Raw genomic sequence first — 26941 nt, 5'->3', positions numbered from 1 at the left:
CAGCTCTTGAAGGGGGTTATTCTTTTCCCATTTTATGCATGAGGAAACTGAGACTTAGAAGGACAGAAGTAACTTGTTCAAGTAGACAACTAATAAGGGTCTGTGCTGTGATTTGAATCCACATTCGTTTGGCTCCAAAGTCCATGTTCACTAGGCTAAAAGTTAATTTCTTGTTATAAAGAATTTGTGGACATCAGTAAAAAGAACAGCAGCTTCTCAGATAAAGATGCAAAGGACACGAACAGATAATTCACTGAAGAAGAGCTAGATAATAAAGTATATCAAAAAATGTGTACTTAGCACAATGTATGACACAGTGCTTAATAAACTAGTGTCTGGTAGTAGTTAATAATGTCTGCCTATTAACTGAAAAAGTTCAGTGTTGTATGTGTATACTTCTTTATGCATTTTTAGAAAGTCTGAACAGGTAAATACCAGGTGGCTTACAGTGGTTATCTCTGGGGGTTAGATGTAAGGGTATATATAGGAGGTGGAGACTCTACATTGTTTCTACTCTTTTACAATGACCATGTGTTACCAGAAAAAAAAAAAGTTCCTATAAAAAGTGTTCATAGCCTTTGAACCTACTAATTCTTTTTTTTTTGTGGTACACGGGCCTCTCACTGTTGTGGCCTCTCCTGTTGCGGAGCACAGGCTCCGGACGCGCAGGCCCAGCGGCCATGGCTCACAGGCCCAGCCGCTCCATGGCATGTTAAACATCCTAATGTCCAACTCTAAAGGAAAGTTTGAATATGGAATTTGCAACTATTAAAATTATATTTTCAAAAGACATTGTAATACATGAAAGTTAATTGTAGAATATTAAGGATGTTAAAATATAAAGAGAATATAGAGTACAACTATATGTCAAAGAATACATACATTTAAAAGCTTGAAAATAAAATGACCAAAATGAATACAGTGGTTATGTTTGAGTGGTGAATTTTGGAGTGATTTTTTTCTATTTAATTTTTGTCCTTAAAATTTCTTTTAATGGAATATATTTTTATAATGATTTAATGGTTATGAATTTTCTTTCCTTTTTTAAAAAGCAGTTTGATTTTATGACTTCATAACAGAAAGTTGGTTCGGGAGAGATAAAGTTTTCAGTAACTTGTTACACAGCAAGAGACAACAATCACAAGGGGAAAGTAAAAGGGTAATGTAATGTCAGCTTCACGGTTTCTCTGCAGGAAAACCCACCCCTGAGACCAGCAGTGGCCCTTGGTCAGTAGCAGCATCTTTGGCAGTAGCAGCCATCCTAGCCTTTTAACTCATCCTACTCTACTCAGTTAGAGAGGCTTTTCCCCTTCCTTGCAATTTTTTATAAACCCTGCCTTCCCCCCCTTCACAAAATAATTTGGGTTGTCGTTAGGTATATATTTTGATGGCCTGCCTCACGATCATTATTTGAATGTGATAACAAAACCACAGGTTGGGGCTTCCCTGGTGGCGCAGGGATTGAGAGTCCGCCTGCCGATGCAGGGGACACAGGTTCATGCCCCGGTCTGGGAAGATCCCACATGCCATGGAGCGGCTGGGCCCGTGAGCCATGGCCACTGAGCCTGCGCGTCCGGAGCCTGTGCTCCGCAACGGGAGAGGCCACAACAGTGAGAGGCCCGTGTAACGCAAAAAAAAAAAGAAAAAGAAACAAAAAAGAAAAACCACAGGTTGGGATTAGCATCATCATTCATCCTACTGCTAGGGTGAAGCAGACCTTATTCAGATCTCATTGGACTACAAGTTTCATAGTGGCTAGGACTTCAAGAGGGTCTGGGGTGTGAGTGAGTGAGTGGCCCATGCTAAGGCAGAGATGTTGTCTTTGTGAATAATACCCTGGCAGTTGGATGGATACAGGTCTGAAAAATATAGCTTGTGCCTTGCTACATTTAGACCTTGTTAAGCCAATGAACTGGATGTTCACAGAAGAGCAGATTCTCAGAGCCTCAGTGGACGGAGCATAGCAGTCAGAAAAGGGATAACATAGAAGAAAGTAGAAACAGATGAGCAAAATTCTGTGAAATTGTTTTTTTGTGGCTATTGTTGATTCCAGCCAGAAGATTCTTTTCAGGCCTATCAGTTTGTGGAGATGAGAACTATGAATATGATCTTTGAGGAAGGAAAAGACTCTTTAACATGGTTACCCTGTGTGCATGAGGCTGTTTTACCCTCCCTTCTTGCTAGTATGGAAAATCTGTGAACAATATGCAATGTAGGCCACAAAAAATTCCCTGAAGTGGAAAAAGCCTAGCAGGCACTAAATGAAAGATGCTTCACAAGAATGAAATGTGGTTGCTTTGAGACCTTACATTCCAAGCAAGTTCAGACCAATTGTATTTGGTTGGGAAGAAGCCAGATTATCAGGTATCAGGGAGGTATATTGACAAACGGATAAAGACTGAAGCCAGTATCATTTCTGACAACCTGTTCCTAGGAAACCAGACAATAAATCATTTCCCATTATCAGTCATACAGAGACCAGAGGAAACATGCATGAATGAAGTCTGTAGACAGTCCAGAAACTCCATTTCAACAAATAATTTTATCTCCTCACCAGTATAGTTGTGGGAACTTCTGTATAAGCCAAACTGAGTGTTAAAGAGATTCAGGCTTTTCCTCTTTCTTAACCTACTTCCTTCAGAAAAATGCTGAGGAGTTTCTTGTGCCTATTGCAGAGGAGAAAGGTTCTAGGACTTCAGTAATATTACACAAATGTTGATTGATAGTGATTCAGAAGTGATTTCATAAAATCTTAGGGACGATTCTGATTATCTGGGTGCCAGGGGAGTTCTCCTCAAGGTCCTCTGAGGAAGATGGCCTTAACTTGTCCCCTTCGGTCGTAGTCCCTACGCCTGCCCTGTACATACCTAGTACTCCTCCTAACTATTATTATTTCTTGTTGTCCACTTCCTTTCTGTTTTTCCTACCACCGCCTAACAGATGGCGTCTATCCCCCTTTTCAAGTCATCTCAGTGCAAACTTCTGTGTGAACTCTTTCCTGATTCTTCCCAGTTTTTACTGTCCTTCCTTTATAACCCTTTTTCTCAAAATTCTACCTTGTATTACAGGCATTGCATATTTATTTGATTCTCCCTATTAGATCTCTGAGGTTTTTTGTTTTGTTTTTTTTTTTTTGCGTTACACGGGCCTCTCACTGTTGTGGCCTCTCCCGTTGCAGAGCACAGGCTCCGGATGCGCAGGCTCAGCGGCCATGGCTCACGGGCCCAGCCGCTCCATGGCATGTAGGATCTTCCCGGACCGGGGCACGAACCCGTGTCCCCTGCATCGGCAGGTGGACTCTCAACCACTGTGCTACCAGGGAAGCCCTGAGCTTTTCTTTTTTTAAATTAAGGTGTAACTTTCACACAATAACTCTTTTTTCTCTCCCTGCTTCAATCTGGTTATTCTGTCCTATTTTCCAGTTCACTAACCCTCACTTCAGCTATGTATAAACTCCTTTTAAACCCATCTGTTGAATTCTCAATTTCATTCATTCTATTTTTTGCTTATAGAATTTCCATTTTATTATTATTATAGTTAACCATTTCCTAAAATTGTACATCTCATCATTTAATTTTTTAAATTAATTATTTTTGGCTGTGTTGCATCTTCGTTGCTGTGCATGGGCTTTCTCTAGTTGCAGCGAGCGGGGGCTACTCTGCTGTGGTGCGTGGGCTTCTCACTGCAGTGGCTTCTCTTGTTGCGGAGCACGGGCTCTAGGTGCATGGGCTTCAGTAGTTCTGGCACGCGAGCTCTAGGCTCAGGCTCAGTAGCTGTGGCGCACAGGCTAAGCTGCTCCACAACATGTGGGATCCTCCTGGAGCAGGACTTCAACCCATGTCCTCTGCATTGCAGGCAGACTCTTAACCACTGCGCCACCAGGGAGGCCCTTGTCATTTAATTTCTTGATCGTATTAATCACAGTTATTTTGAAGTTCATGTCTGACTTTATTCTCCTTTGTACTGTCAACAATTTTTTGAAGTACAGTTTTACTCTTAAAAAATAAAATTCAGAGGTGACATATTTGAAATAAAAATAAATGAAAATCATAACTGATAATTCTAGTGTCTAAGCCTCTTGTAGTTACCTTTCTTTTCTGCTTTTTCCTTCTTTGTTTTTTGGTCATGTTGCCTTGTCCCTCAGTATGTTTTTATATTAGTCAGGGTTCTCCAGAGAAACAGAACCAATAGGATGTGTGTATACATAGAAAGCGACTAACTATAAGGAATTGGCTAACACAGTTATGGAGGCTGACAAAAGGCAAGATCTGTAGTCAGTAAACTAGAGACCCAGGAGAGTCGATGGTGTAAGTTCTAGTCCAAAAGCAGGCCACCTCGAGACCCAGGAAGAGTCAGTATTTCCGTTGGAGTCCAAAGGCAGGGAAAAAAAAACAGTGTCCCAGCTCAAAGGCAGTCAGCGGAAGGAATTCTCTCTTACTCAACCTTTCTGTTTTATTCAGACCTTCAACTGATTGGATGAGGCGCACTAACACTGGGGAGGACAATCCTCTTTACTAGGTCTACTGATTCAGTGTTAATCTCATCCAAAACATCCTCTCAGACACACCCAGAATAACTTTTGACCAAATATCTGCTAATCCCATGGCCCAGTCAAGTTGACACAGAAAATAAACCATCACTGCTTGGTAAGGTTCTTTTTAAATTGAATACCTGACATTATATATGAAAAATTATTAAGACAATATGAGGCTTCTGTCTTCCTCCAGAGAGGGTTTACCTTTGCTTTTGACTAGCAGTTACAGTGAGGATCCATCACTTTAATGTGATAAGGAATTGGACTGAATCAAAACTATCTTTGTGAGGCCTGGTTCATCACTGCTTCTAAGGGGTAACCCTTTAGTAGTTCCCATGGAGAGCCCAGGTGCCTTCTCTTTAATGGGCACCAAACGCCCAAGTTTTGACCCTTAAGCCACAGAAGATTTTCAGAAACTGTTCAGCTTCTTGGCCTTATAGCCATTGCTTGCAAATTGGCAAATAACTGAGAAGAACTGTTTCAGCACACCTCTCAAAGTTTCCTTTTTCTCTAGAATTTTGGCCCTTCAGATCTCCTCTGCCTTTGATGCTTCCAAAGAGACTTAAAAAAAATGCTTTTTCCAGCTTTTCTAATTGTTCTTGGCAGGCAGATGGCTCTGCAGTAGGCTAGCCTGCCATACCCACTCCCCATGGCCACCATTACCACTGCTGCCTAGCTTCCAGTTCTTCAGGCTTTGCCCTGAGAAGTACTCCATTTCGAGTTTTTTGTTCTTTATGTGCCCTGTTTTTTCTCTGGACAGTTTTGGAATCTTCACTTTATCTCCATTATATTTTGTGATGATACTCCTTGGACTGTTTATCCTTTCTAATCTGGAAACTGGCATCCTTACATACTGAAAACTTTTCTCCTATTTTTTTCTACTTGTTTTCTGATTATTCATGTGTTAAACCTCCAGAAAAGATTCTCTTGATTTATTTCATTTTCCATTGTTCATCTTTCTCTTCTTCAAAGTTCTATACGATGAGAAATGGATATTTTTCCCAGCCTTATCTTCAAATTCATCTAATTAAACTTTTGATTTCAAGCCTTCATATAAACAGTTTCTAAGATAATTTCTTGTTCCTTGTTCCCTTTTTGTACAGTCCTTTTTATTCATGGATATTTCTCTCTCCCTCTCTCTCTCTGAGGAAAGCAAATTTTGGGCGTTTTGCTGTATTCTTGCGCTGTCTCTATTCATTCTGAATTTTCTTTTTCACGTTTTGCTTATGTTGATCTAGAATAGAAGGTTTCTCAGATGTCTGACATTCCTTTTTATCTATTCACATTTAGGAATGAAGCATTGGAAATCCTAGGAGGTTTGTGTGGGGGAGTGGGCCTTGTCAGCTAGGCAGCTTCACCACAGGGTCATGGGACAGGGGTCCTGACTTCTTTTTTGGTGTTGTTTCCCTGTGTCACTATTAGTGTGTTCTTTCTCTGTAGCCATTCAGTTTCTCCCCCTAAAATCTTCAGATCTCCTGCCTGAGAGCAGCATCATCTAAGTGAAACATAAGAGACTGGTGTTTGCTTGTGAGAGTGTCAGCATTCATGTTGGGCTTTCACTTAATCCTCCTTTCCATTGATGGCCCTTTTCCCCAGCCATTCCCTATGCCTGGAAAGCTCTCTCCTTCAACTTCTGTACACAATAAACCTCCATTCCTGAGGTGCAGTCCGGAGGAGGGGCTGCTTGGGGGTACTGGATGAGGCAGTCAACATGGAGACCCTGCCCCTTAGCCTGACTTTCATTTATTCAGTTTGCTGTGTCCTTGCATTGTCACTGAGCACCTGGTATGGACTTGAAGGCACCCATGATCAAAACAGGAAAAAAGCCCTGACCTTTCAGAGGTCATAGTCTGCTAAGGGGAGATGGTAATAAACATAAACATTAATATGTTCAAAGGTGAGACTGCCTTGATAAAAAGTGGAGCAAGATATGGGGATTAGAAGTGCCATGGCTGGGGGATAGAGGGCAGTGGTGGACTGTACTTTATTTTTTAATACTTTATGTGGAAATAATTTAAAACTTACAGAAGAGTTGCAAGAATAAGAATAGTACATAGAACACCATATACACTTTATCCCAATTTACTGTTGTTAATATTTTACCTCATTTTACCTGTTATTTGCTCTCCCTCTTCTGCCCCCTACTTCTCTCTCTGTCTCATGCATATATATGAGGGGGGTAGGGAGAGTAAGTGTGTGTGTGTGTGTGTGTACACATACATATAAGTAATATATATATGTGTGTGTATATATGTATATGTGTATATATAAATGTATATATATATATAATATTTCTTTCTGAACTACTTGAGAGTAAGCTAAATATATCATGGTCCTTTGAGCTGAATGAATGTTTTTAGTTGGTGGCTAAAATTTGAACTGGTAACAGAGTATATGATTTCCCATTTTCTTCATAACAGTATTTTCAGATACCATGGGACATTTTTAGTTGATAAATTAGTGACTATCATATTTGTATGTCAAGTGCAGCGTAACAGTTGGCAGAGATGTTTAAAGGCTCTCGGGAATGCAGGCCAATCCTGTTAGGGAAGGTAGGGCCTCCCCAGGGGCATTTGGCCACTCTCTGAGCTCTGTACAAGCTGAGGCCTCAGAATCCCAGTGAGGCAGAGGTAAGACTCAGGAGCGAGTGCGGTGTTTGCCTAAGCCTAGGAGTTATCATGGCAGTGCCAGGAGGGTTGCTACCCTCGGGAAGCTGGTGCGTCTGGGTGACAGTGGGAGAGGAAGCACCCCCTTCAGAGACCTGTGAGGGAAAAGATATGTTAAGATATGTACATCTCTGATACATCTTTATTTTTTCCTGAATTGAAAGGAGGACAGATTCTTACCTGTTTCATTTTCTTAGCTGGTATTAGGGTTTATGGACTTTCTTCTGTTATTTGGGCCTAACTTTTTGTTGTGAGTTAACTGCTTTTTTCCCCAAGTTTTAATCTGTATCTCACGGGGTCTTAGCTTCCCTAACTGTTGGATTTGCCTGCTGTCAGATAAAATGGGACATACTTTGCCGTATTTTGTGCCTTCCTTTTGACTTCTGAGAAGCTAGGAGTGTTTACTGGGACAGCTTCTGTGGCAGAAATCCCTCATTGTCTGGTGCTTTGGCCTGCACCCAGTATGTGTCTCTGCCATGGGCCCTTTCATTGTCTCACTCTCCCTAGTGTGAAGCCCTGTGATGGATAACTTTGCCTGGTCTTCATACAGGTATGAAAGTGGTATTTTAGTGTGTGGAACTGAAGCATATACATTTCACAGTGTCTTTCAGCAAAGTTAAACAGGGAAGAATCTTTTTTACTGATTTCCCTGGATAACCCTAAGGTCTGTCATCAGCACTTTGCTTATGTAGATATTCAATGAATGTTTGTCAAACAGTTTCTCTTTCCTTGGCCCTTTTCAAAGGTTCCTAGGTGCCAGCTTAAAAAAATTGCAGAACATGAGAGTTGTGAGTTAAGTTTTACTGGGGGCAAAATGAGGACTATGGTCCGGGAAACAGCATCTCAGATAGCTCTGAGAAACTGCTCCAAAGAGGTAGGGGGGAAGGTCAGTATACATGTGATTTTGGTGACAGGGCAGTACATGCAATCAGGCACATATTTTTTGCAGAAGATTTCTGCTAGTCTCGTGAAGGTTACTGCTAGCCACAAGGAGCAGACGTCACCATGAAGGATTTTAGTGCTTTTCTAGATTTGAGAAGATACAAGAATTGGGCTCATAAAATCAGCTCCTGAAAGTACCTAACTATCTGCAGACCTGTTCTGCCATTTTTTCCCAGAGCACAGAGTGCCTCATTTCTGCTCTCCACCCTGAACTCCTTTCAGTGGGTGTTGGAAGTCAGCAGCTACAGCAGCACATGATTTAATCCTTGTAGAGGTAGATGGCAAGTGCCAATTTGTAGTTGACATACGCCACGATGAATAAGAGGTTTCTCGTGCCCATTTTATATGTTTCTGTGGTACTCTTTATTTCCCTTAGCATGGTACCTATTGTGCGTTAATGTAGATAACTCTCCCATTCGACTTTAAGTTCTCTAAAAGCAGAGGCTCTTTCACCATTTTGTCTCCAGCACTCACCACAGCATCTGGTGTATCGTAGGTGCCAATATATCTTTAATGAATGAACAAATGAACAAACTAACAATCAATCAATAAACCCAATGAACGAATCTTCCCTCTCAAGTGGCTTAAGCTTTTAAAGACTGGAGTTTCTAACTTAGAAAAGTCCCAACCCCATTGTCAGATAATTCGTGTTTCTTGCTTCCTGACTCACACAGAGTATTCCAGCTCCAAGTTTAAGGAATTGCCAAATAACAGTTTTTTGATCAGCAAAGCTATTCTTTCAGATTCTGTGTAGCTTTGCCATTATTAACCAAGAGAAAGCTGATGTTGCCGAAGGCCATAGCTACATGAGAATATCAGAGCTTTAGACATGAGGATGGGTTTGTTATTGTCACCATTCACTGAATTCTGAGGCTACCTGGAAAACACTGTTCAATCTGGAATAACAGTTGCTCTGTAATAGACTGCTGTACTCCAGAGCAGCTTGAGCTTCATTAATTTTCTGTTTGAGTTCTTAGTGATTCTGAATCTGAAAGACTCAAAAGGAAGTAGATTATAAGAGATTTTAAGCTGAGAAGAGCATTTTGCTTTCAAAATAAAATAAATCTAAGTGTATAAAATGACAGAAGCTTGAGAAGAATGGGTTATAGGAAGATTTTGAAGCTATGTTTCAAATATTTAACTGTAATCATATGCAAATATCTCTGCAAATATGCAGAATTCCTTGTAATTAACAACCCTGACATGTAGATTAAATGCATGAAATAGCTTTTTTTTTTTTTACATTCAGGTAATTAAAGTGTAGAAAAATCTCTGCCCCAGAAGATCTGAGTATAATTCACATGAATGGGAAATGGTCAAAGTGGTCACTTTCATGAATGATATCTATCTTAAGCAAAACATATTGAAGTGGCATAATTTTTTTTCAGTATCAATTTTGAAGGATCTTCCTTCTTAGGATTTAACGTTATTTCTGAAGCTGAATGATTTGAAACACTTGTAAATATTGAAATATTGGCCTGTCTCTAACAATAATGGTAGCAGTTGTTTAAACCACAGGGAATTATGTCACCAAACAATAATTATTATGAAATTCTTCTGTTTGCAAGTATGTCACCAAACAATAATAATTATTAAGAAATTCTTTTGTCTGCAAGTATACAGTGTAATTAATGGTTAATGGCATGGGCTCTGAAGTTACCCTCCTTGGGTCCATACTTCGTCTTTATCACTTAGTAGCTAAACCTCACTTTTCTCATCTATAGAATGAAGACATTTACTTGATGAGGTTGTTATGCATATTAAGTGAGATTATGTATATAAAGTACATCAGCCTAGTTCCTAGAAGATAGTAAGCTATCATTACTACTATCAGTACTACTACTACTACTACTACTGTTATTCTAAGCAGTTCCCTACTGTGGGGCATATTCCTGTCTTACTAATGTATGAAATTGTTAAGACAGAATAGAAGATCTCAGAAAGCAAGCTCTTGATCATTAAAACAGAATGGAATTTGCAGTTTATAAACTGAATACATATGATTAAATAAGCTGAATAGTCTCATCCTGAAGAGAGGAAAACATGGCCTTTTGGGGAGAAGAGATAAACTAAACTAGGATTATTCCTAGGTCTGCGTTCTGACTACCAACAGCTTTATCTTTGAAGGCTGCCTGGTTTATATTGCATGTTCTCTGACATGTCTTAACAATGTTGGCAGTCATACGAAAGGAAAAACTATGTGCTGTGTTTTCTGGTTTTCAGCTTGTTATAGTAGGGAAGTATCCTGCCATTACTGCAGCAGGTGGGCTCAGCTGATAAGCAAATAGGGAAAGTAGCAGTGATGCCATTCTTTCAAAGATGTTGAAATACTGTTTATCATGGCTTCATTTCGTCGTAACATATAGGCATAATTGCTGCACCCCAGAAAAATAAGCTGTCTGAACAGTCTAAGTGTACTGAAGATATTTTTTAGATTTTACTCTGTTTAAAAATAAAATGCCTATTTCATGAAACAGGTTGTACAAAAACCACACCTGAACATCGTACTCCTTATTTTATGGCTATACTTCAAATTGTTCCCTAACTTCCTTTCTGGAAAACGATTAATAATAATAATAAATTCAGGAAAAATAAACATCAAAATACTGTCTCCAATTCCCCAAATGTGCCCTGTATAAAAAGTCCCACTGTGTATATTTGCTTTCCCAATACTAGTCAAGAAAACATGGTTGTGCTTCATTATCAAAAGTGACTCAGATTTCAAATGAGAATGTGAAATATATAAAAATGTTTCCTTAGAGTAGAATGAATTGGCCAGCCTAGAAGTTCTTTCTTTAATGAGACAGTAACATAAGAAAACGTTTTGTCATGTACACAGACTTGGAAACTTTTTCTGCACAGCTGTGTTATAAAATTGGGTATACTTCCTTGACCTCACTGATTTTTTTGCCAGTAGGTGTCTATATGAATAAAAGAAATTTTTATTACTGTTCTTTAACCTATCATATTTGGACTATAAATTTCATGGAAATTATTGTCATGGTATCTAGCAAAAGTATAAGTTTCACCCAACAGGTAATAACTTTCTCTCCAAAGGCAAGAGAGGAAAACCAGTTTCATCAACTATTAGTTGTGATAAACAATCTTTGGTTTTCTTATATTTTTGAGAGGCAATGATGCCTTCAGAGTAAACATTAGAACTTCCTTATTGTTTCAGTACATTCCCATGATTTCAGAGTGCACTTTAATTCTCAATTTATTATTGATATAGATCAACCAAATGTAACCCTGTAGTTCCTCGTGTATTTTTAGAGTTTTTCCTTGCATGCAGTTTTGTTTAGCACAGGTCACAGTAATGGATCGTTTATACAAAGTAACGGATTGTTTCCTCTTTCTGCCAACTGATTTGATCAGCCTGAAGTTCCTTAGATACTGTGGGTTACATAACTAGTATGGTACATTTTTTAGTATGACAGTAACTGTATTAACCATTTAATCCTTTAGGACATTTTAATAAGCACAAGGAAACCTGTTATTTTGAAGTGAATAAACTTGAAACTAAAATGAGCAATGAGTTACCATACCGGACTCAATTACCAGACTTCTTGGAAAACAGATTATTTTCATTAGTTGATTGTTCTGGTTAACTGTGGATTGGCCAGGAAAAAAAAAGACAAAAAACAAAACTTTTTCTTTCGAACTTTCCCCTTTTTAGTGTTTGTAATATGTTTTAGCATATTCTCCAGCTTTTATAAGCAGAGTACAATAGAACATAATATAGTTTTACTTTCCTGAAGAATTTGTAACACCTAAGAGTCCTAGTTATGAATATTTTCTCTTATCATCTCTGGTGCCATTATAAATGCAGAAGGCTTGAGAGTTGAATAGTTAAATTCTAGTCAGTGGAGACTGCATTATTCAGTGACATCTAATTTTGCAGGTATCACATATAGGATATAGTTGAAGAACCTGAAAATAAGCAAAATTACCTTTGTCCTTTCAGAATAAAAAGTTCAGAGAACATATGAGCCCAAGGCTTAGAATGTCTTCTTTGAAGCTTGCTAATTCCCTTTTATTCATAATTCCAACTATTTGGTTTCCAAGAAGAAACAGAATTTGGACACCCTCATTGTCAGCACATGCGAATCTGCCTAATGTTCATTATAGTATAGTATTCCATTAAGTGGATATATCATAATTTATGTAACCAGTCCTAATTATGGACATTCATCTCCAGTCTTTCGCTATTCTAAATAATTCTGTTTTCCAGTTTTCCCAACTGCATTTATTGAACAACTCTTTTTTTTTTTTCTCCACTGATACCTTTATCATAAACTTAATTACCATATATGTTCAGGTCTGTTTCTAGACTCTTTTTTGTTTTATTGAGCTGTGTGATCCTTTTCTGATCATACAGTTTTAACTACTGTAGCTTCATAATATGTGTAATGTTTAGTAGAGCTAATCTCCCCTCTTTCTCTTCTTTTTCAGAATTTCTAGGTTTAGTGCCTTTCATTTTCCAGATGAAATTAATATAATTTGTCAAATTTCAAAATAAAGATCATTTTTTAGTATTTTAATTGGTATTGAATGAACTGAATTGATTAACTTTGTGGGAGAGTTTATATCTCTTTTGCAGTGGAAGAACAAATGTTCCTTTGGATTTTAAAGTTTTCTTTATATAAGTGTAGTACATTTCTTTTTACAGTGGTATTTAGCTATTATTTTTATACATGAGATTTTGTTAATGTTTAAAACATAAGCTGAAAATAATGGTAATTTTACCTTCCCCATATTTCTAACTCTTACTTTTTTTAAATCTTGTCAAATTTCATTGATATAGTACTTCTAGGACAGTATTAACAATACAATAACCAGAGTAATCCTATTAAGGTGGAAGTCAAACATATCACCCCTGTTTTCAAAACCCTTCAAAGGCTTTTCACTTACTCAGAGTGAAAACCAGAGGCCTATTGGACAGTCCATTGTCTGCTGCCCCTGTGATCACAGCTGCCGCAGCCTGAGCTGCTGTCCTCTCACATACTCGGCTCCAACTATACTCCTTGCTTTTTACTCAAACACCAAACTAGGTTCTGTTTTGTGGCCTTTGCACTTGCTCCTCCCTCTCCCAGAAAAGCTCTTTCCCCAAATATCATCAAAAAACTCTTTCCCCAAATATCATCAGCCCACTCCGTAACTGCCTTTGCACAAACGTCACCTTTCACTGAAGCCTTCTGTAAACACCCTATTTAGAGCTACACCACCACTTCCAGCAATTCCTGGTCTTTTTTCATTATCTTATTTCTTTCCTACCCCACCATAGGACTTGAGATTTACTAGTATTATACATCTCTTAATTACTTATTTTATTTTTATAATTATTCATTCCTTAGATTGTCATATAATTATTTTTAAATTATTAATTTATTGTGACTTACTAACATACACATTTTATTCATTGTTATATCATTTACTCAATTCTTTATTTAGTATTTACTGTCACTTTTGTTTTTATTACTTATATCTTTCTCATGCAAAAAATGGTAAGAAAGAAGAAAAAATGGGGTAAGGAGATACAAAAACTAGAAAGCACAAAATAAGATTTTAGATTTAACTCCAAAATATTGGTATTTTTTAAGTGAAAATGTAGTAAACGTATTAGTCGTGTTAGTTAAAAGACATAGACTGTCAGATTAGATAGAGATAATCAACTATCTTCTAAATATAAGGCTATAGAAAGGTAGAAAGTAGAAGGGTGGGAAGGGTATATCTTGCAAATTCTAACCAAAAGAAAGCTGGTATAGCTATGTTAACATTAAACAAAATAAGCCCTAAGGGAAAAACATTACTAGAGATGAAGAGAGTTCCTTCATGATTATAAAAGGTTTACTCTATCAGGTACTAATAGTCAATAACAGAATAAAAGAGGTAATATCACTACTGATGGTCCAGAGATTGAAGTATAATAGCAGGATTTTATAAATAACTTCATGTCAATAAATTTGGAAGTTTAAATGAAATGGATAAATCCCTAGAAAAAGATAACAGCAAAACAGATTCTCAGGGAGAAGTAGAAAGCCTGAATGGTCCTAAGCCTTTAAAGAAATTGAATCAATCAATAGTCAAATCTTTCTAAAAATAAAACTCTAGAGATTTCCCTTGCTGGTCCCCTGCTATGGCCTGGGTTCAATCCCTGGTCAGGGAACTAAGACCCCATAAGCTGTGTGGTGTGGCAAAATCAAAACAAAACAAAACAAAACAAACAAACTTTAGGCTTCACTGGTGAGTTCTATCAAATATTCAGAGAATAAATAAATCATTCTATTATATTACAAAATCCTCTGAATAATGGGAAAGGAAACCATAGTCTCCAACTCTGTTTTCTCAAACTAACAAAACCTTATATGCAAACCTGGAATAAATAATATAAGAAAAGCAAATTATAGGCCAGTCTTACTTATCAACATGCAAAAGGCCTACACAAAGTATTAGGAAACCAAATATAGTAATATAGTAACATGAGAAGGATGTATCATGACCAAGGTGGGTCTATCCCAAAAATGCAAAGTTAGTTTCACGTTAGAAAATCAATTGATAGTTTATCACATTAATAAATGAAAGGAGAAAAATCATACGATCATTTCAATAGGGACAGAAAAGGTATTTTATAAAACTCAGTATCCATATGTGGGTTTTATCCATATAAAACTCATATCCGTATCCATGCAGAGAGCCAAAAATACTCAAGGCATTTTTGAAGAACAAGAAAATGGGGTTTAAGTTACGCTACCAAATATCAAAATATAAAGCTTTAGTAAATAAGACGTGTGTTCTTGGCACAGAGTTAGAAGAGTAGGCCAGTAGGACAGATTATAGAACCCTGGAAAGGACCTATTCACATATACACAGGATTTACAACAGAAATGTCACTGCAGAAAAGCAGGAGAAGGGCAGTCTTTGCAGTTAATAGTGCTGGAACAATTGAGTTTCCATAGGGAAAAAAATTAAATTAGACCCATATTTCACACCACACATAAAAATCAGTTTCAGGTAGATTATGAACCAAAAAGTGAAAGACTAAGCCATCGAGCTTTCAGAGATATTATTGAAGAACATTGGCTGTCAAGGAGCCTGCAGTGACTGAACTGCGGCCGACCTGGCTTTCTTACCGTATCGTGTTCCTATAGCTCCAGGTGGGAGTGACAAACGAGAGCCCAGCTGAGGCTGAGAAGTCAGTTTCTTCATCATTGTCTTTGCTGCCACTGCAGCTGCTAACAAGAAACCTGCTCTTCAGCATTGAGGGAGAACTCTTCCTGTGGGGTGGGGAAGGGAGCTCCTTCTTAGCCCTTCAGCTGGGAGGCCTCAGCAGGGCAGTGAGAAACCCTGCCTCTCTCAATACCAAAGATTGCTTTATACAAATCCACCCGTTTGAAATCTCTCAAGACTTAAGTCCAACAGAACATTGGTAGCACTTACAGGAGTTAAAGGACTCATGATATTAGAATTACGTCAAGAGATAGGGGGAAAAATCTGAATTTGAAGGTATAAAAGTCAGTGGTTAATTGTAGTGCCACTCCAGTTGCTAAAAGATTTTTTTATCGTTTCTACCCCTCAGAGTCTTAAAGCGTGCTGTTTGGTATCCAAGTGAAATGCCGGATCCCTGAATTAAACTGCTAACATTAGACGATATGATAAAATTTACTTTCTATGTGAGCTCCAGACACCCACCAAAGGGCTCATACTTTCGAAAACAGAAGAAGAAAGGCTAATAATTAATGCCATATTGTTTAAGAGTTCTTGCTGGTCCACATCATTAGTACTTGGTATTGTTAGATTTCTTGTTTTTTGCCAGCCTGAAGGGTATATTCCATATCTCTAAGAGAGACAGCAGCCCTGTTTGACTTTGAGCCATTGGGAGCAGTCCTGAAGAATATCTCTGGACAGAAAAGGCAAAGGTGAAGCAGTAGCTTACCCACTGTATATGGGATACGAGATACAGAGACCTGTTCAAGAGCCCTGGAGACATCGGGAAGCGATCAGGTTCTTTACTTATGCTTCCTAAGATTGAAGGGAACTATAGTTAGGATGCTCACACTACATGCTCTGCTTACCCTGTGTCCTCAACACCATAGGCATCACTGATGAATCAGGAATGCTGTGTCCCTGTGTTATGCTAGAAGGGGAAGAAGCAGGTGACCAAGTATCAAAAGTCCCAGGATCCCGAAGCTGATTTCATTCCTCCTGTGTTTGTGTTCAAATGCATTGAGTTAGGGACTTCCCTGGTGGTGCAGTGGTTAAGAATCCACCTGCCAATGCAGGGGACGTGGGTTTGATCCCTGGTCCAGGAAGATCCCACATGCCACTGAGCAACTAAGCCCGTGCATCAAAACTACTGAGCCTGCGCTCTAGAGCCCATGAGCCACAAGTACTGAAGCCTGCGTGCTCTAGGGCCTGCCTGCCACAACTGCTGAGCCCCATGCTGCAACTAGTGAAGCCCACGTGCCTAGAGCCCATGCTTCGCAACAAGAGAAGCCACCACGATGAGAAGCCCACGCGCTATAACAAAGAGTAATCCCCTCTCACCGCAACTAGAGAAAGCCCGTGTGCAGCAACGAAGACCCAACGCAGCCAAAAATAAAATGAAAATAAAAGTAAAAAAACCCCAAGACAAATGCATTGAGTTAGAGTTCACACTGAAATTGGCATCCAGGGAGAATGATTCCTTTAACTGACTTTTCTTGTCCAGTCAGACTTCCCAGAGATCCTGTAACCTTTGTGTGGATCTTTATATATAACCTTTGTATAAACCCATTGTAATACAGGCAGCTGGCTCTGACTGGAATATTCTGGATCATCCCTGACATTCTGGAGCCCACAGTGATCTGCATCGCAAGTGCCCATGAATGCCCCATAAAGGCCCCAAAGGCCTTTATTAAGCACAATCCATGCAGCATCTCCTCTGCTTTGTGCTTGAGAAGATGCCAAGGTGGCAGAAACTCCCACCTTCTGGGTGAAACTCAGCGTTCATTCAAAAAGCACATTATGAGCACTTTGCCATGTGTTGTTACCAACCCAGCATTATAAACATCGTCTGAAAAGGCTGGGCCTCCCTGCTCCCAGAGAACATCAAGGCCACGGGGAACAGTACCTTCTTACTTATGTGACAGAGGAGGAAATCTAGTAGAGATCAAATTACTGTGACCAAAAATAAACAACTAAAATATCTCAGATATTGTTGAGAGAAAAGGAAAAGTCTGCAGGAAATGGCTAAGCACTTAGCTGATAGATATGACCAAGGAAGAACAAGAAGATATGATTAGAAAGAAGAGTCCTCCACAGTTTTCACCCTCAAATCTCTGTTCTCTACTAGTGAGACAGACATGAAGGCAGAATGACAGGTGTTACCTGATCAACTGTAACATTTGGTCAGTGCCATCAAATAGGTTACTATGAAAAAGGACTGTCAACAGTGGAAGGTAAAAAAGAGACTGAGTCCACAAAACCCCACCTTTACTGTCGGGTCCTACCAGGAAAAGTGCATCAAGTTCATCCAGGAGGAAGAATGTAAATACATAAGGGAAGTGGCAAATCACTGATGCCTGAAATCAAAGGAACAGACTCACAGCTGAAGTTAAACACAGCCCAAGGCTTAAATCCACATTGTAGAACAGATAAGAGGTAGCATGAAAAAATTTCTTCTAGAATTTCTTAAACCACAGACAAAGAACAATAACTGTAAGAGAAAAGACTGTTAAATTCAACTGCATCAAACTTAAGAACTTATCTCCATTAAGAAAAATAAAAAAGAATAAGGGTTGAACAGGCAAGCCAAGAACTGCAACATGACAAAGGACTGGTATCTAAAAGAAAAAGCAACTCTAAAAGAAAAAGCAACTTCTACAAATCAATAAAAAATAAGGCAGTCTAATAGAAAAATGTGAGACTTAAATAAGACATTTGCAAAGGATATATAGAAAATGTCCAAAAAGCATATAAAAGCCTTATCAGTCATCAGAGAAACACAAATTAGAGCCACAATGAAATACCTCTAAACACCAGGTTAGTCAATTACAATTATAATTATAAAGTTTGCCAGTTCCAAATGTGAGGAAATGTAACAATATGAACCCTCATGTATGTTTTATATGCTTTTCTGTATGTAAATTGGTATAAGTACTTTGAAAAACTATTGGGGAAATTGGGATTGACATATATACACTAATATGTATAAAATGGATAACTAATAAGAACCTGCTGTATAAAATAATAGATAAAATAGAATTCAAAAATTCAAAAAAAAATTGGAACTACCTATTAAAGCTGCACGTGCGCAGCCATATGACCCCATATTTCTACTTCGAGGTGATATGGTCAACAGAAATACATGCACACATGCACAAGAGATGTGTGTAAAAACATTATAACAGCATATTTGTAATAACAACACAAATATCTGTCAGTAAAATAAATTGTGTTATGTTCTTACAGTGGAAAACTGTATAGCAAAGATAGTGAGCTATTGCTACATGTATCAGCATGGTTGGATGTTATAAACAATGTTGAGTGAAGCAAGTAAAATATAAAAACATACTGCGTGATTACATTTATATGAAGTTCATTAACAGACAAGAATTAACTGTGGTATTAAGGGATAGGTATTAGTCCGCTCGAACTGCCATAACAAAATGCCATAGACTGGGTGGCTTAAACAACTGACATTTATTTTCTCACAGTTCTGGAGATTGGAAGTCCAAGATCAGCGTGCCAGCATGGTCAGTTTCCAGTGAGACTTCTTCCTGGCTTGCAGATGGCCACCTTCTGTCTGTGTGTTCTCCAGACCTCTTCTCTGTGTGTTCTTGGGATGAGAGTAAGCTCTCAGGCGTCTGTCCTTATAAGGATACTATTCCTATCCATTAGGGCCCCACTCTTATGACCTTATATAACCGGAATTACCTCTCTCTACATGCAGTCACCTTGGGAGCTAGGGCTTCGTCATATCAATTTGGGGGTGACACAGTTCAGTCTATAGCAGCATGATAAGCATTAATATAAAGCAAAATAAGGAAGTGATTATAGTATTAAGGAATGATAAGTATTGATATAAAGAAAAGTAAGGAAGTCAGGATAGAGATTACCTAAGATGTGAGCAGAGGAAGGGGGTATGATGGGAAGATGCCATGCTGGCAGTGTCTTCTTTCTTGACCCACACAGCTGTTCATTTTATAAATTATTTGTTAAATTGAACATTTATGTTTTATATGCTTTTCTGTATGTTATACTTAACAATTTAAAAGGTTTTTTTTAAAGTAAAATCATGTGTCCATTCTCATTTCCTGTTCTACAGTCTGCTAACATTGATGAGCTGTTCCATTTATGTTCCATTTATGTTATCCTATTATTAATATGGATTATACTTAACTATTTTGACTTTTCTGATCCCCATATAAATTATTTTTATATATTAATTTTTTAATATTAATATGGTAAATAATGGTAAATTTTAAATGTTTTAGCGATGCTCTTTTCATCTGGTGTATTATTAAAATATATTTCATGATATTCTGATGAATTGAGTTGAAATGATATTTTTGTCCTTAAACATTTTCCCACATAGGTAGAAATTCCCAGCTTCCTTTGTCCCTGGCCTACACTTCATTGAGGTTGAATCAGTTGCTAAAAATATATTTGGTCCTATGAAAGATTGGCTGGGAAGATTAAGGAATAGAGGAGCTTTTCAAAAGTGAACTATCTCCAAATATAATCAATAAAAGAAATTCTGACCAGAAATGGAGTCTTTTATGTAGCTTTATTCTCTTTTGGCATCATTAGTCAGTCAAGTTGGTATAACTACTAAAATGGTACGTTCATTTCTACTTTCAGCAATCCTTCAAAGGGATTGTGAGTTGCTGTCACAATCAAGAACTTATCTAGGAATCTGATTTCCTCCTCACCCTGAAAATTAACCCCAGCAACTTAAGGGACATCCTTATATCCTACCCAGGTCGGTTGAGGGCTGAGAAGGCAGTGGGTGCTACTTCTTCTCAGTCTGAATAGATTGTTAGCCATATTATAAAACCCAGTCCTTTGTAGATACTATATAGAAGAAACAATAAAGCAATGACTTATCCCTTAAGAAAACTTTGCATCAAAGTGTTGTTTTTGTTTTTTTTTTAATTGTAGGTAATTCGCTCTTTTCTGCTCTTTCCAACAATTGAGCGAATGTCTGAGTCACCCAGAGGCAAGCTCGCCACTCCACTTTTGTGCTGGTTTCGATATGCTTTCTATGTTCCTGGCTACTTACTACTTAAACCGTGGCCTGAGAAAATCAAATCCTTGGTGGTCAGAATGCTCCTTCGAAGGATGAACCTACAGAGTGAATTTTCATTTCTGAATATGTTGGAACCGTTCTGCCTCAGTAAGCACATTTTAAAATGTATATGTTTATTCTTGTATCAGAAAGTGTTAAGAGAATAATCTCAGACAGTGGATTAGTATCAAGCAAGGAATTATTTGTTGTATTTTTCTCCCAAAAGTTTAAAACTAGAAATAAAAAGAAAATAGTGAGGGGTATTCTAAATGACAGACAAGCCTCATCAAGCTTTAATTTTAAACCTTATCCTTCTGATTCTCCACTCTAGCTACAGGATGATGAGAAAGAATTCTTCTGTATCGAATATATATGGAGTCCTTACAGGAATCCAGGGTGTGCCCTGTTAAGCTCAGTGTGTGAACTTTGCAAAAATCAGCCCAAGGAAATCAGGCCTAATATTCCCATAGAGTGAACAGGCTATGATTTTACTTTGCTCTTTAAAAGTTTTTGGAGAAGTTTGAGTTATAAAACTAATAATAAATAATAGTCATGGTAATGTAACACTGGATGCATTACCAATTATGGTTTCTGAATGTGCCAGAGAATGTTTTTGCTACTTTACTTCTTGGCTTCAAATGTTGTTTTTAAATGTAATTTATCTGTTTAGTTAATACTAATTTATATATTTACAAATGATTTTAATAATAAAATATGCTACTTTCTTAATCCATAAAATGGGATAATAATATCCCATACCTCAAAAGATGATTATAGGATTAAATGTGATAATATATGCAAAGTGTCTATCTAGTATTTTATTTATAATAAGCCTCCAATGAATGATATAACAACAGCTGCAGCAGCAGCAGCTAATAGCTGCTGTTCTAAGCTTTAGCCTGTAGTCCTCAGAAGAACTAATAAGGTTTAGGTATTATTATTGTCCCCATTTTACAGATAAAGATACTGAGGTTCAGAGAAGTTACATGATTTGCCTGAAGTCACACAACTAGTGGGTAGTGTTCAAACTCCAGCAATATGCCACTGTTAAACTTCCTTTTACCATAGCTGCTGCTATTATTGTCTCTTTGCTCCTTTCAGTCATAAAAGCAGGACTCCTGAGTAAAGTTTACCATGCTCACCTACATCGAGTGCCACGAGATCATGTGCATAGTGAATCCAGAAACAAGTCACACCCCGCCTTTAGAATTGTACAGCTACAGATTGTATGGGAAGTGTTTTTCTAAATATGTAGCAAGATGCAGTCATCACAGATACAAAGTTCAATATATTTTCTGTATTTGTGGATTTTTATGCTCTCCCCAACTCTCATTCTTTGTTATAGGATTAGCATAGTAGCAGCAGAAGATGAGATAGGGAGTAGGGAAGCAAGGCTCAGGACAGTCATAAAAATCACGAAACATTGAAGTTGGAGATGTCCCTTGAAGACCTTCTTCTGGTCCAGCCCCTTATTTTTCCCTCATAGAAGAGAAAGAAATGGCCTAGTAAGTGAAAATGGCACTGACTACAAGTCAGAAACCCTCAACTCTCATTTTGGTTTTGCCTCAGACTCCCTCTGTGGCCTCAATTTAGTCCCTTCCCCTCTCTGGTTCTCAGTCATTGATCAAATCAAGAGTTAGACTGGACACATTTGGAAATTGAGATCAAATGGAAATCACTTGAAATTCTGGCAAACATATATAAAACTACTCCACGTATACTTCAGTAAGTCATTACAGTTTACAAGGGTTTTTTTTTTTCCCCCTTCTTTAACCTTTTTCTTTTTACCCTTAGAAAGGATTTTAAAAAAGCATTCTCTAGTTAAGGAATCCATTTTCCTCCAAGGACTTCTGCTTCCAGGAAGATGAAATAGATGTATTCGTCTCCCTGTTTCTCCTACTAAGTGCTAAAAATCCTGCATATTATATGTAAAACAAATATAAGACTCTGAAAGGTGGAGAAGAAAGCAGAATATGTAGGGACCTTGGGACCCACAGAGCAACACAGTGGTAAGTTCCCTGGGTTTTCTTTTTACCACATGTATCCTAGACTTGGAGCCAGTGACCCAGAAATACCAATGGGTGTGGATTTTTAAAAAGCCCTGAAAAAAGCCTGCACTCTGTAGCCAGAGGACCAGGAAAATGACAGCCTTTCTAAAAGAAACTTTTGGATAATGACTGCCCTAATCTAGCCATGCACCATAGTAAAAACCGTGGCCTTATCCCTACCCAAATCAGCAAAGGCCAAGTGGGAGGCCTGGACTTTACCCCACACCCAACAGTAATGAGGCACCCCTCTCCTTCCTCACTAGGGTGGTGTGCAGAAGAGGCTGGTTGGAGAAGCAGGACTTTCACCACTGCCCAGCAGTAATGAGGCCACTACCACCACCACTCCTGTGAGATCAGTGGGGATCATATGGGAAAAGCAGTAAGGCAATTCTGCCTCTCCTAGCTGGGATGGTAATAATGGAAGCCTAGTGGGGAGTCAGAATTCCTACCCATGCCCAGCAATAATGAGGAGCCCCTCCACCCCTTGGTTGTCAAATGGAAACCATAGAAATAGAAACCAAATGGAGAACCTGGATTTCTGCCCCACCTGGCAGTAGTGAGGTGGCACTTCTCCTTCCCCACTTCCCTTGCTGAAAAAGTGTCAGGGAAAAAAAAAAACCCACCTAAAATAGAAAGTTTAAATAAGATCAGGAGTATCATAATATCCCATTGTCCTTGTTTTATTTAAAAATCACTTGTCATACCAAAAACCCAGAAAATCTCAATTTGAATGGAAGAAGATAATAGATGCCAATACCAAATGACAGAGATATTAGAATTTTCTGACAAAGAATTTAAAGCAGTCATTATAAAAATACTCCAATGAGCAATTAGTAAACATGTTGGAAAAAATGAAAAAATAGAAAGTCTCAGGAAAGAGAAGATTTAAAGAAAAACTGAATGGAAATTTTAGAACTGAAAAATATAATAACCAAATTAAAAAACTCAGTGTTTGAGCTCAACAATAAAATGGAGGGGACAGAGGAAAGAACCAGGGAACATAAAGATATAACAATAAAAATAGGAACTTCCCAAATTTGGTAAAAGACATAAACCTACAAAATTCAAGAAGCTAGATGAACTCCAAATAAGTAAACCCAAAGAAATCCACACCAAGACACATAAACATTTGAAAACTAAAATAAGGAAGATACCTTGAAAGCAGCCAGAGAGAAATGATACATATCTATAGAGGAAAATCTATTTGAGTGGCAACTACTTCCTCTTCAGAATCTATAGAGGCCAAAAGAAATGGCATATATTTCAAGTGTAAATAGAACAGAACCATCAATACAGAATTCTATATCCAGCAAAAATGTGCTTCAGGAAGGAAGAGAAAATTAAGACACTCTCCAATGAAGGAAAACTAGAGGAATTTGTAGCTATCAGACCTATCCTAAAAGAACAGCTATAGGAAGTTCTCCAAACTGAAAATAAATGATCAAAGAAGGAATCTTGAAACATTTAGAAAGGAAAGAACAGAAAGAAAAAATGTGGGTAATTATATTTTTCCTTCTTCTCGACATTTCTAAATTATGTTTAACAGTTGAAGCAAAAATTATAACATTGATATGATCTAAGTGTATACAGAAGAAGTATTTAAGGCAATTATATTATAAATAGGGGAGAGTAAAATAACATAAAGGGAAGTAATATACTTCTGTGCTTCACTTGAACTGGTAAAATGTCAACACCAGTAAACTGTATTAAGTTACATATCTAATGTAATACCTAGAATGACCACTTTAAAATCTATAAAAATAGACATACTCCAAAACACTATAGGTAAATCAAAATAGAATTCTAAAACATTTATTAAAAAATATAGGAAAGCCAGAGAAAGAACACAGAGAAATAGAAAACAGACAACCATCAGAAAACAGATAATAAAATGGCATACAGGCTCTAACATACCAATAATTACATTAAATGTAAATGGTCAAAATATACCAATTAAAAGATAAAGATTGACAAAGTGGATTAAAAAACATAACCTAAGTAAATACTGTCTTTAGAAAACTTGATTAAGATATAACCGTATAGGTAGACTGAAAGTAAAAGAATGGGAAAAGGTACATCATGCAAACATTAATCAAAAGGAACCAGTAATGACTATCTTAATATCAGATAAAGTGAACTTCATAGCAAAGCAAATTACCAGGAACATAGAGTGACAATACATAATAATAACAATAAAAGTTTCAATTTACCAAGGAGTCATAGCAATTCTAAATGTGTATTCATGAAACAAGTGAGCGGCAAAATATATGAAGCAAAACCTGATAGAACTGAAAGTAATAATGGACAAATGCACAATTATAGGTGGACGCTTAAACACCCCTCTCTCAACAATCAGTCAAATAATAGAACAGAAAAAATTAGCAAAGATATACATAAATTAGCAACAGTATCAACCAACAGGATTTAATAGACATTTATAGAACACTCCACCCAAAACATCTGGGTTTCTGATAGGCATTAGATGGGGAGCTACCTGTGCTTTCCTTCTACCTCTTTAGAAATATTTCCTAAACCCAAATCAGCACATGGGATATAAGAAAGTTTTATTTGTTTTTCTATATATATTTAGTGACTATGTAACACATCACATATGACATATGACGTGTTTAATGTTTTTTCATTAAAATGGGTACTTATATAAAGATTGTTTTTCAACTTTTCTACAACAGAATTGTAAACACCCTCTTGAAGAAGTAGGCTCCATAAGCTGCACTTGAGAGAAAGGCATCTTCCTTTCAGCTGCAGTGATTGACCTCTTACTGAGTCTTCCTGGAGCTGCAAGTGCAGGCATCAAGGAGCAAGACAGTTTGGACATAGGACACATTCCCCACCCTGACTCAAGGCAACCAGAGCCTTCCAGCTGCATTGTTGCTTGGGGAACCCTGGGATTTCTTTCCCATAGTAGAGTTATACTGTGTGCAAAATAGACTTTTAGACCAGACTAAACACTCAGCCACATTGCTTTCTCTCTGTTCCAAACAACCAACTTGCAAACAAACTTTTGGAGCACAGCCCTTATGTTTCTGACATCCTTTCCTTCTCTGATCTTCTGTTCTCTTCCTTCTGGATCTGCCTTTCTGATATGCAAGTAACTAGTGCTTCAGTAGTCTCTTTTGTTTCCCCATTACCCACCCTGTCTGTATAACCTTGGGTAAAGAGAAAGGAGGCAAGAATTACCTGTCTTCTTGCTGCTTTGTGTTCTTGGTTTATTCTCTGCATGGGAACTTACTTCAGTCTCCTAGTAGTGACCGTAGGCTAACCCTTAAGCAAGCATTGCAATCATCCTAGCCGGCCTCTTTATACCTCTCCCCTTTGGGTCCCGTGTCGCCCCTGCCTCCTCTTGCAACAGCTACCACAGAACCTGCCTTTACCCAGGCTTGCCCTGGCCATGCCTCTAGTGATTCCTGTTCCCTTGCTTATGACAAATGCGAGAAGGCCCCTGAGGCGGAGAGGGACTGATACTCATCAGATAAGACCCTGGCCCTTGTGGATGATTAGTGCACTCCTCCCGAGCTTATATCCCATGAATGGTGAAGGGTAATCGATATTCAAACCAGTCACTTGGGTTGGTGACATGATTTTCATGTTACACAAAGAGAGGGGTCATCAGAGGAAAGGAATAGCAGGTCTGAGATCATTTTCAGTGGTCAAATCTATGCCGTCCGGACCTTCCTCCTCCAGACCTGCTTCTCTGTGGCTTGACTGTCATCCAGACGATGACCTTTAGCGTACCAGTTTGACTTTTAGGAGGACTTGGGGTGTTTTCACATTATGTAATGTCTGTGCTTCAGTAGAAATCTTATGGAAACAAACGGAGGAAGTTTGCCAGTCCAAGTAGTGGATAATAAATCCTGACCTATCTGGATAGAAACTGATTTTCTGTATCCTTTAGTTTATACACATATTTTTTTTATTGTAGTAAGGTCTGAAAAATTCAAGGAACCAAATTATTCAAGTATTTCAAATGCTGTTGTCCTTTTGGCAAAAATGGTGCTTCTTACAGGCTGAGATACTATGTATTAGCCTTCTTCAGCAGACTGAGTAAAACATCCTTTCCTATCCAGCATTCAGGATAGAGTAGCCCTAATTCAATTAGGATACTTTATAAACTTTACCACAGTGTTCATTAGTTCAACTGATAGAACTAGATTGTTTTGAATGTTATTTTTAAAGAAAATATATGGTTTTTTTCTTTAATTTTAAATCTGGAATATTTGCTACTACATATTTTCTTTAGAATAGATGTTCTTCTGTTTCATGAGAAATAAATTTTTGAGGGAGACAGCTGAATTGGATTTTCTGATCAAAGCTAAAAGCAAATATATTTTAGCTTAGCAGTATCACAGGTCAAGATAATTAATGTTAAAAAATATTCTAGGGTCTTTTTGTTAGGCCAAATTGATGTTTTAATTCCTTTCAGTTACCTAACTAGAAAAACATAGTGCAGACAAAGGGCATTCCT

The 26941-nt window shown here is 37.9% G+C and overlaps 1 protein-coding gene across 2 annotated transcripts in view; it reads left to right on the top strand.

The window, feature by feature from the left end:
- LDAH (lipid droplet associated hydrolase) overlaps window positions 1-26941 on the top strand; it is an 82022-nt gene that overhangs the window by 34100 nt on the left and 20981 nt on the right. For both annotated transcript variants that reach the window (XM_007463755.1, XM_007463756.1), the window contains one exon: window positions 20284-20518. In XM_007463755.1, coding sequence (XP_007463817.1) covers window positions 20284-20518 — 235 coding nt within the window. The remainder of the gene's footprint in view (window positions 1-20283; window positions 20519-26941) is intronic.

Source organism: Lipotes vexillifer, unplaced genomic scaffold (assembly GCF_000442215.2).
Source record: "Lipotes vexillifer unplaced genomic scaffold, Lipotes_vexillifer_v1.1 scaffold571, whole genome shotgun sequence".
Lineage (NCBI taxonomy): Eukaryota > Metazoa > Chordata > Mammalia > Artiodactyla > Lipotidae > Lipotes > Lipotes vexillifer.
The sequence above is the reverse complement of the archived record's forward strand: the minus strand, read 5'-3'. Positions and strand labels throughout refer to the sequence as shown.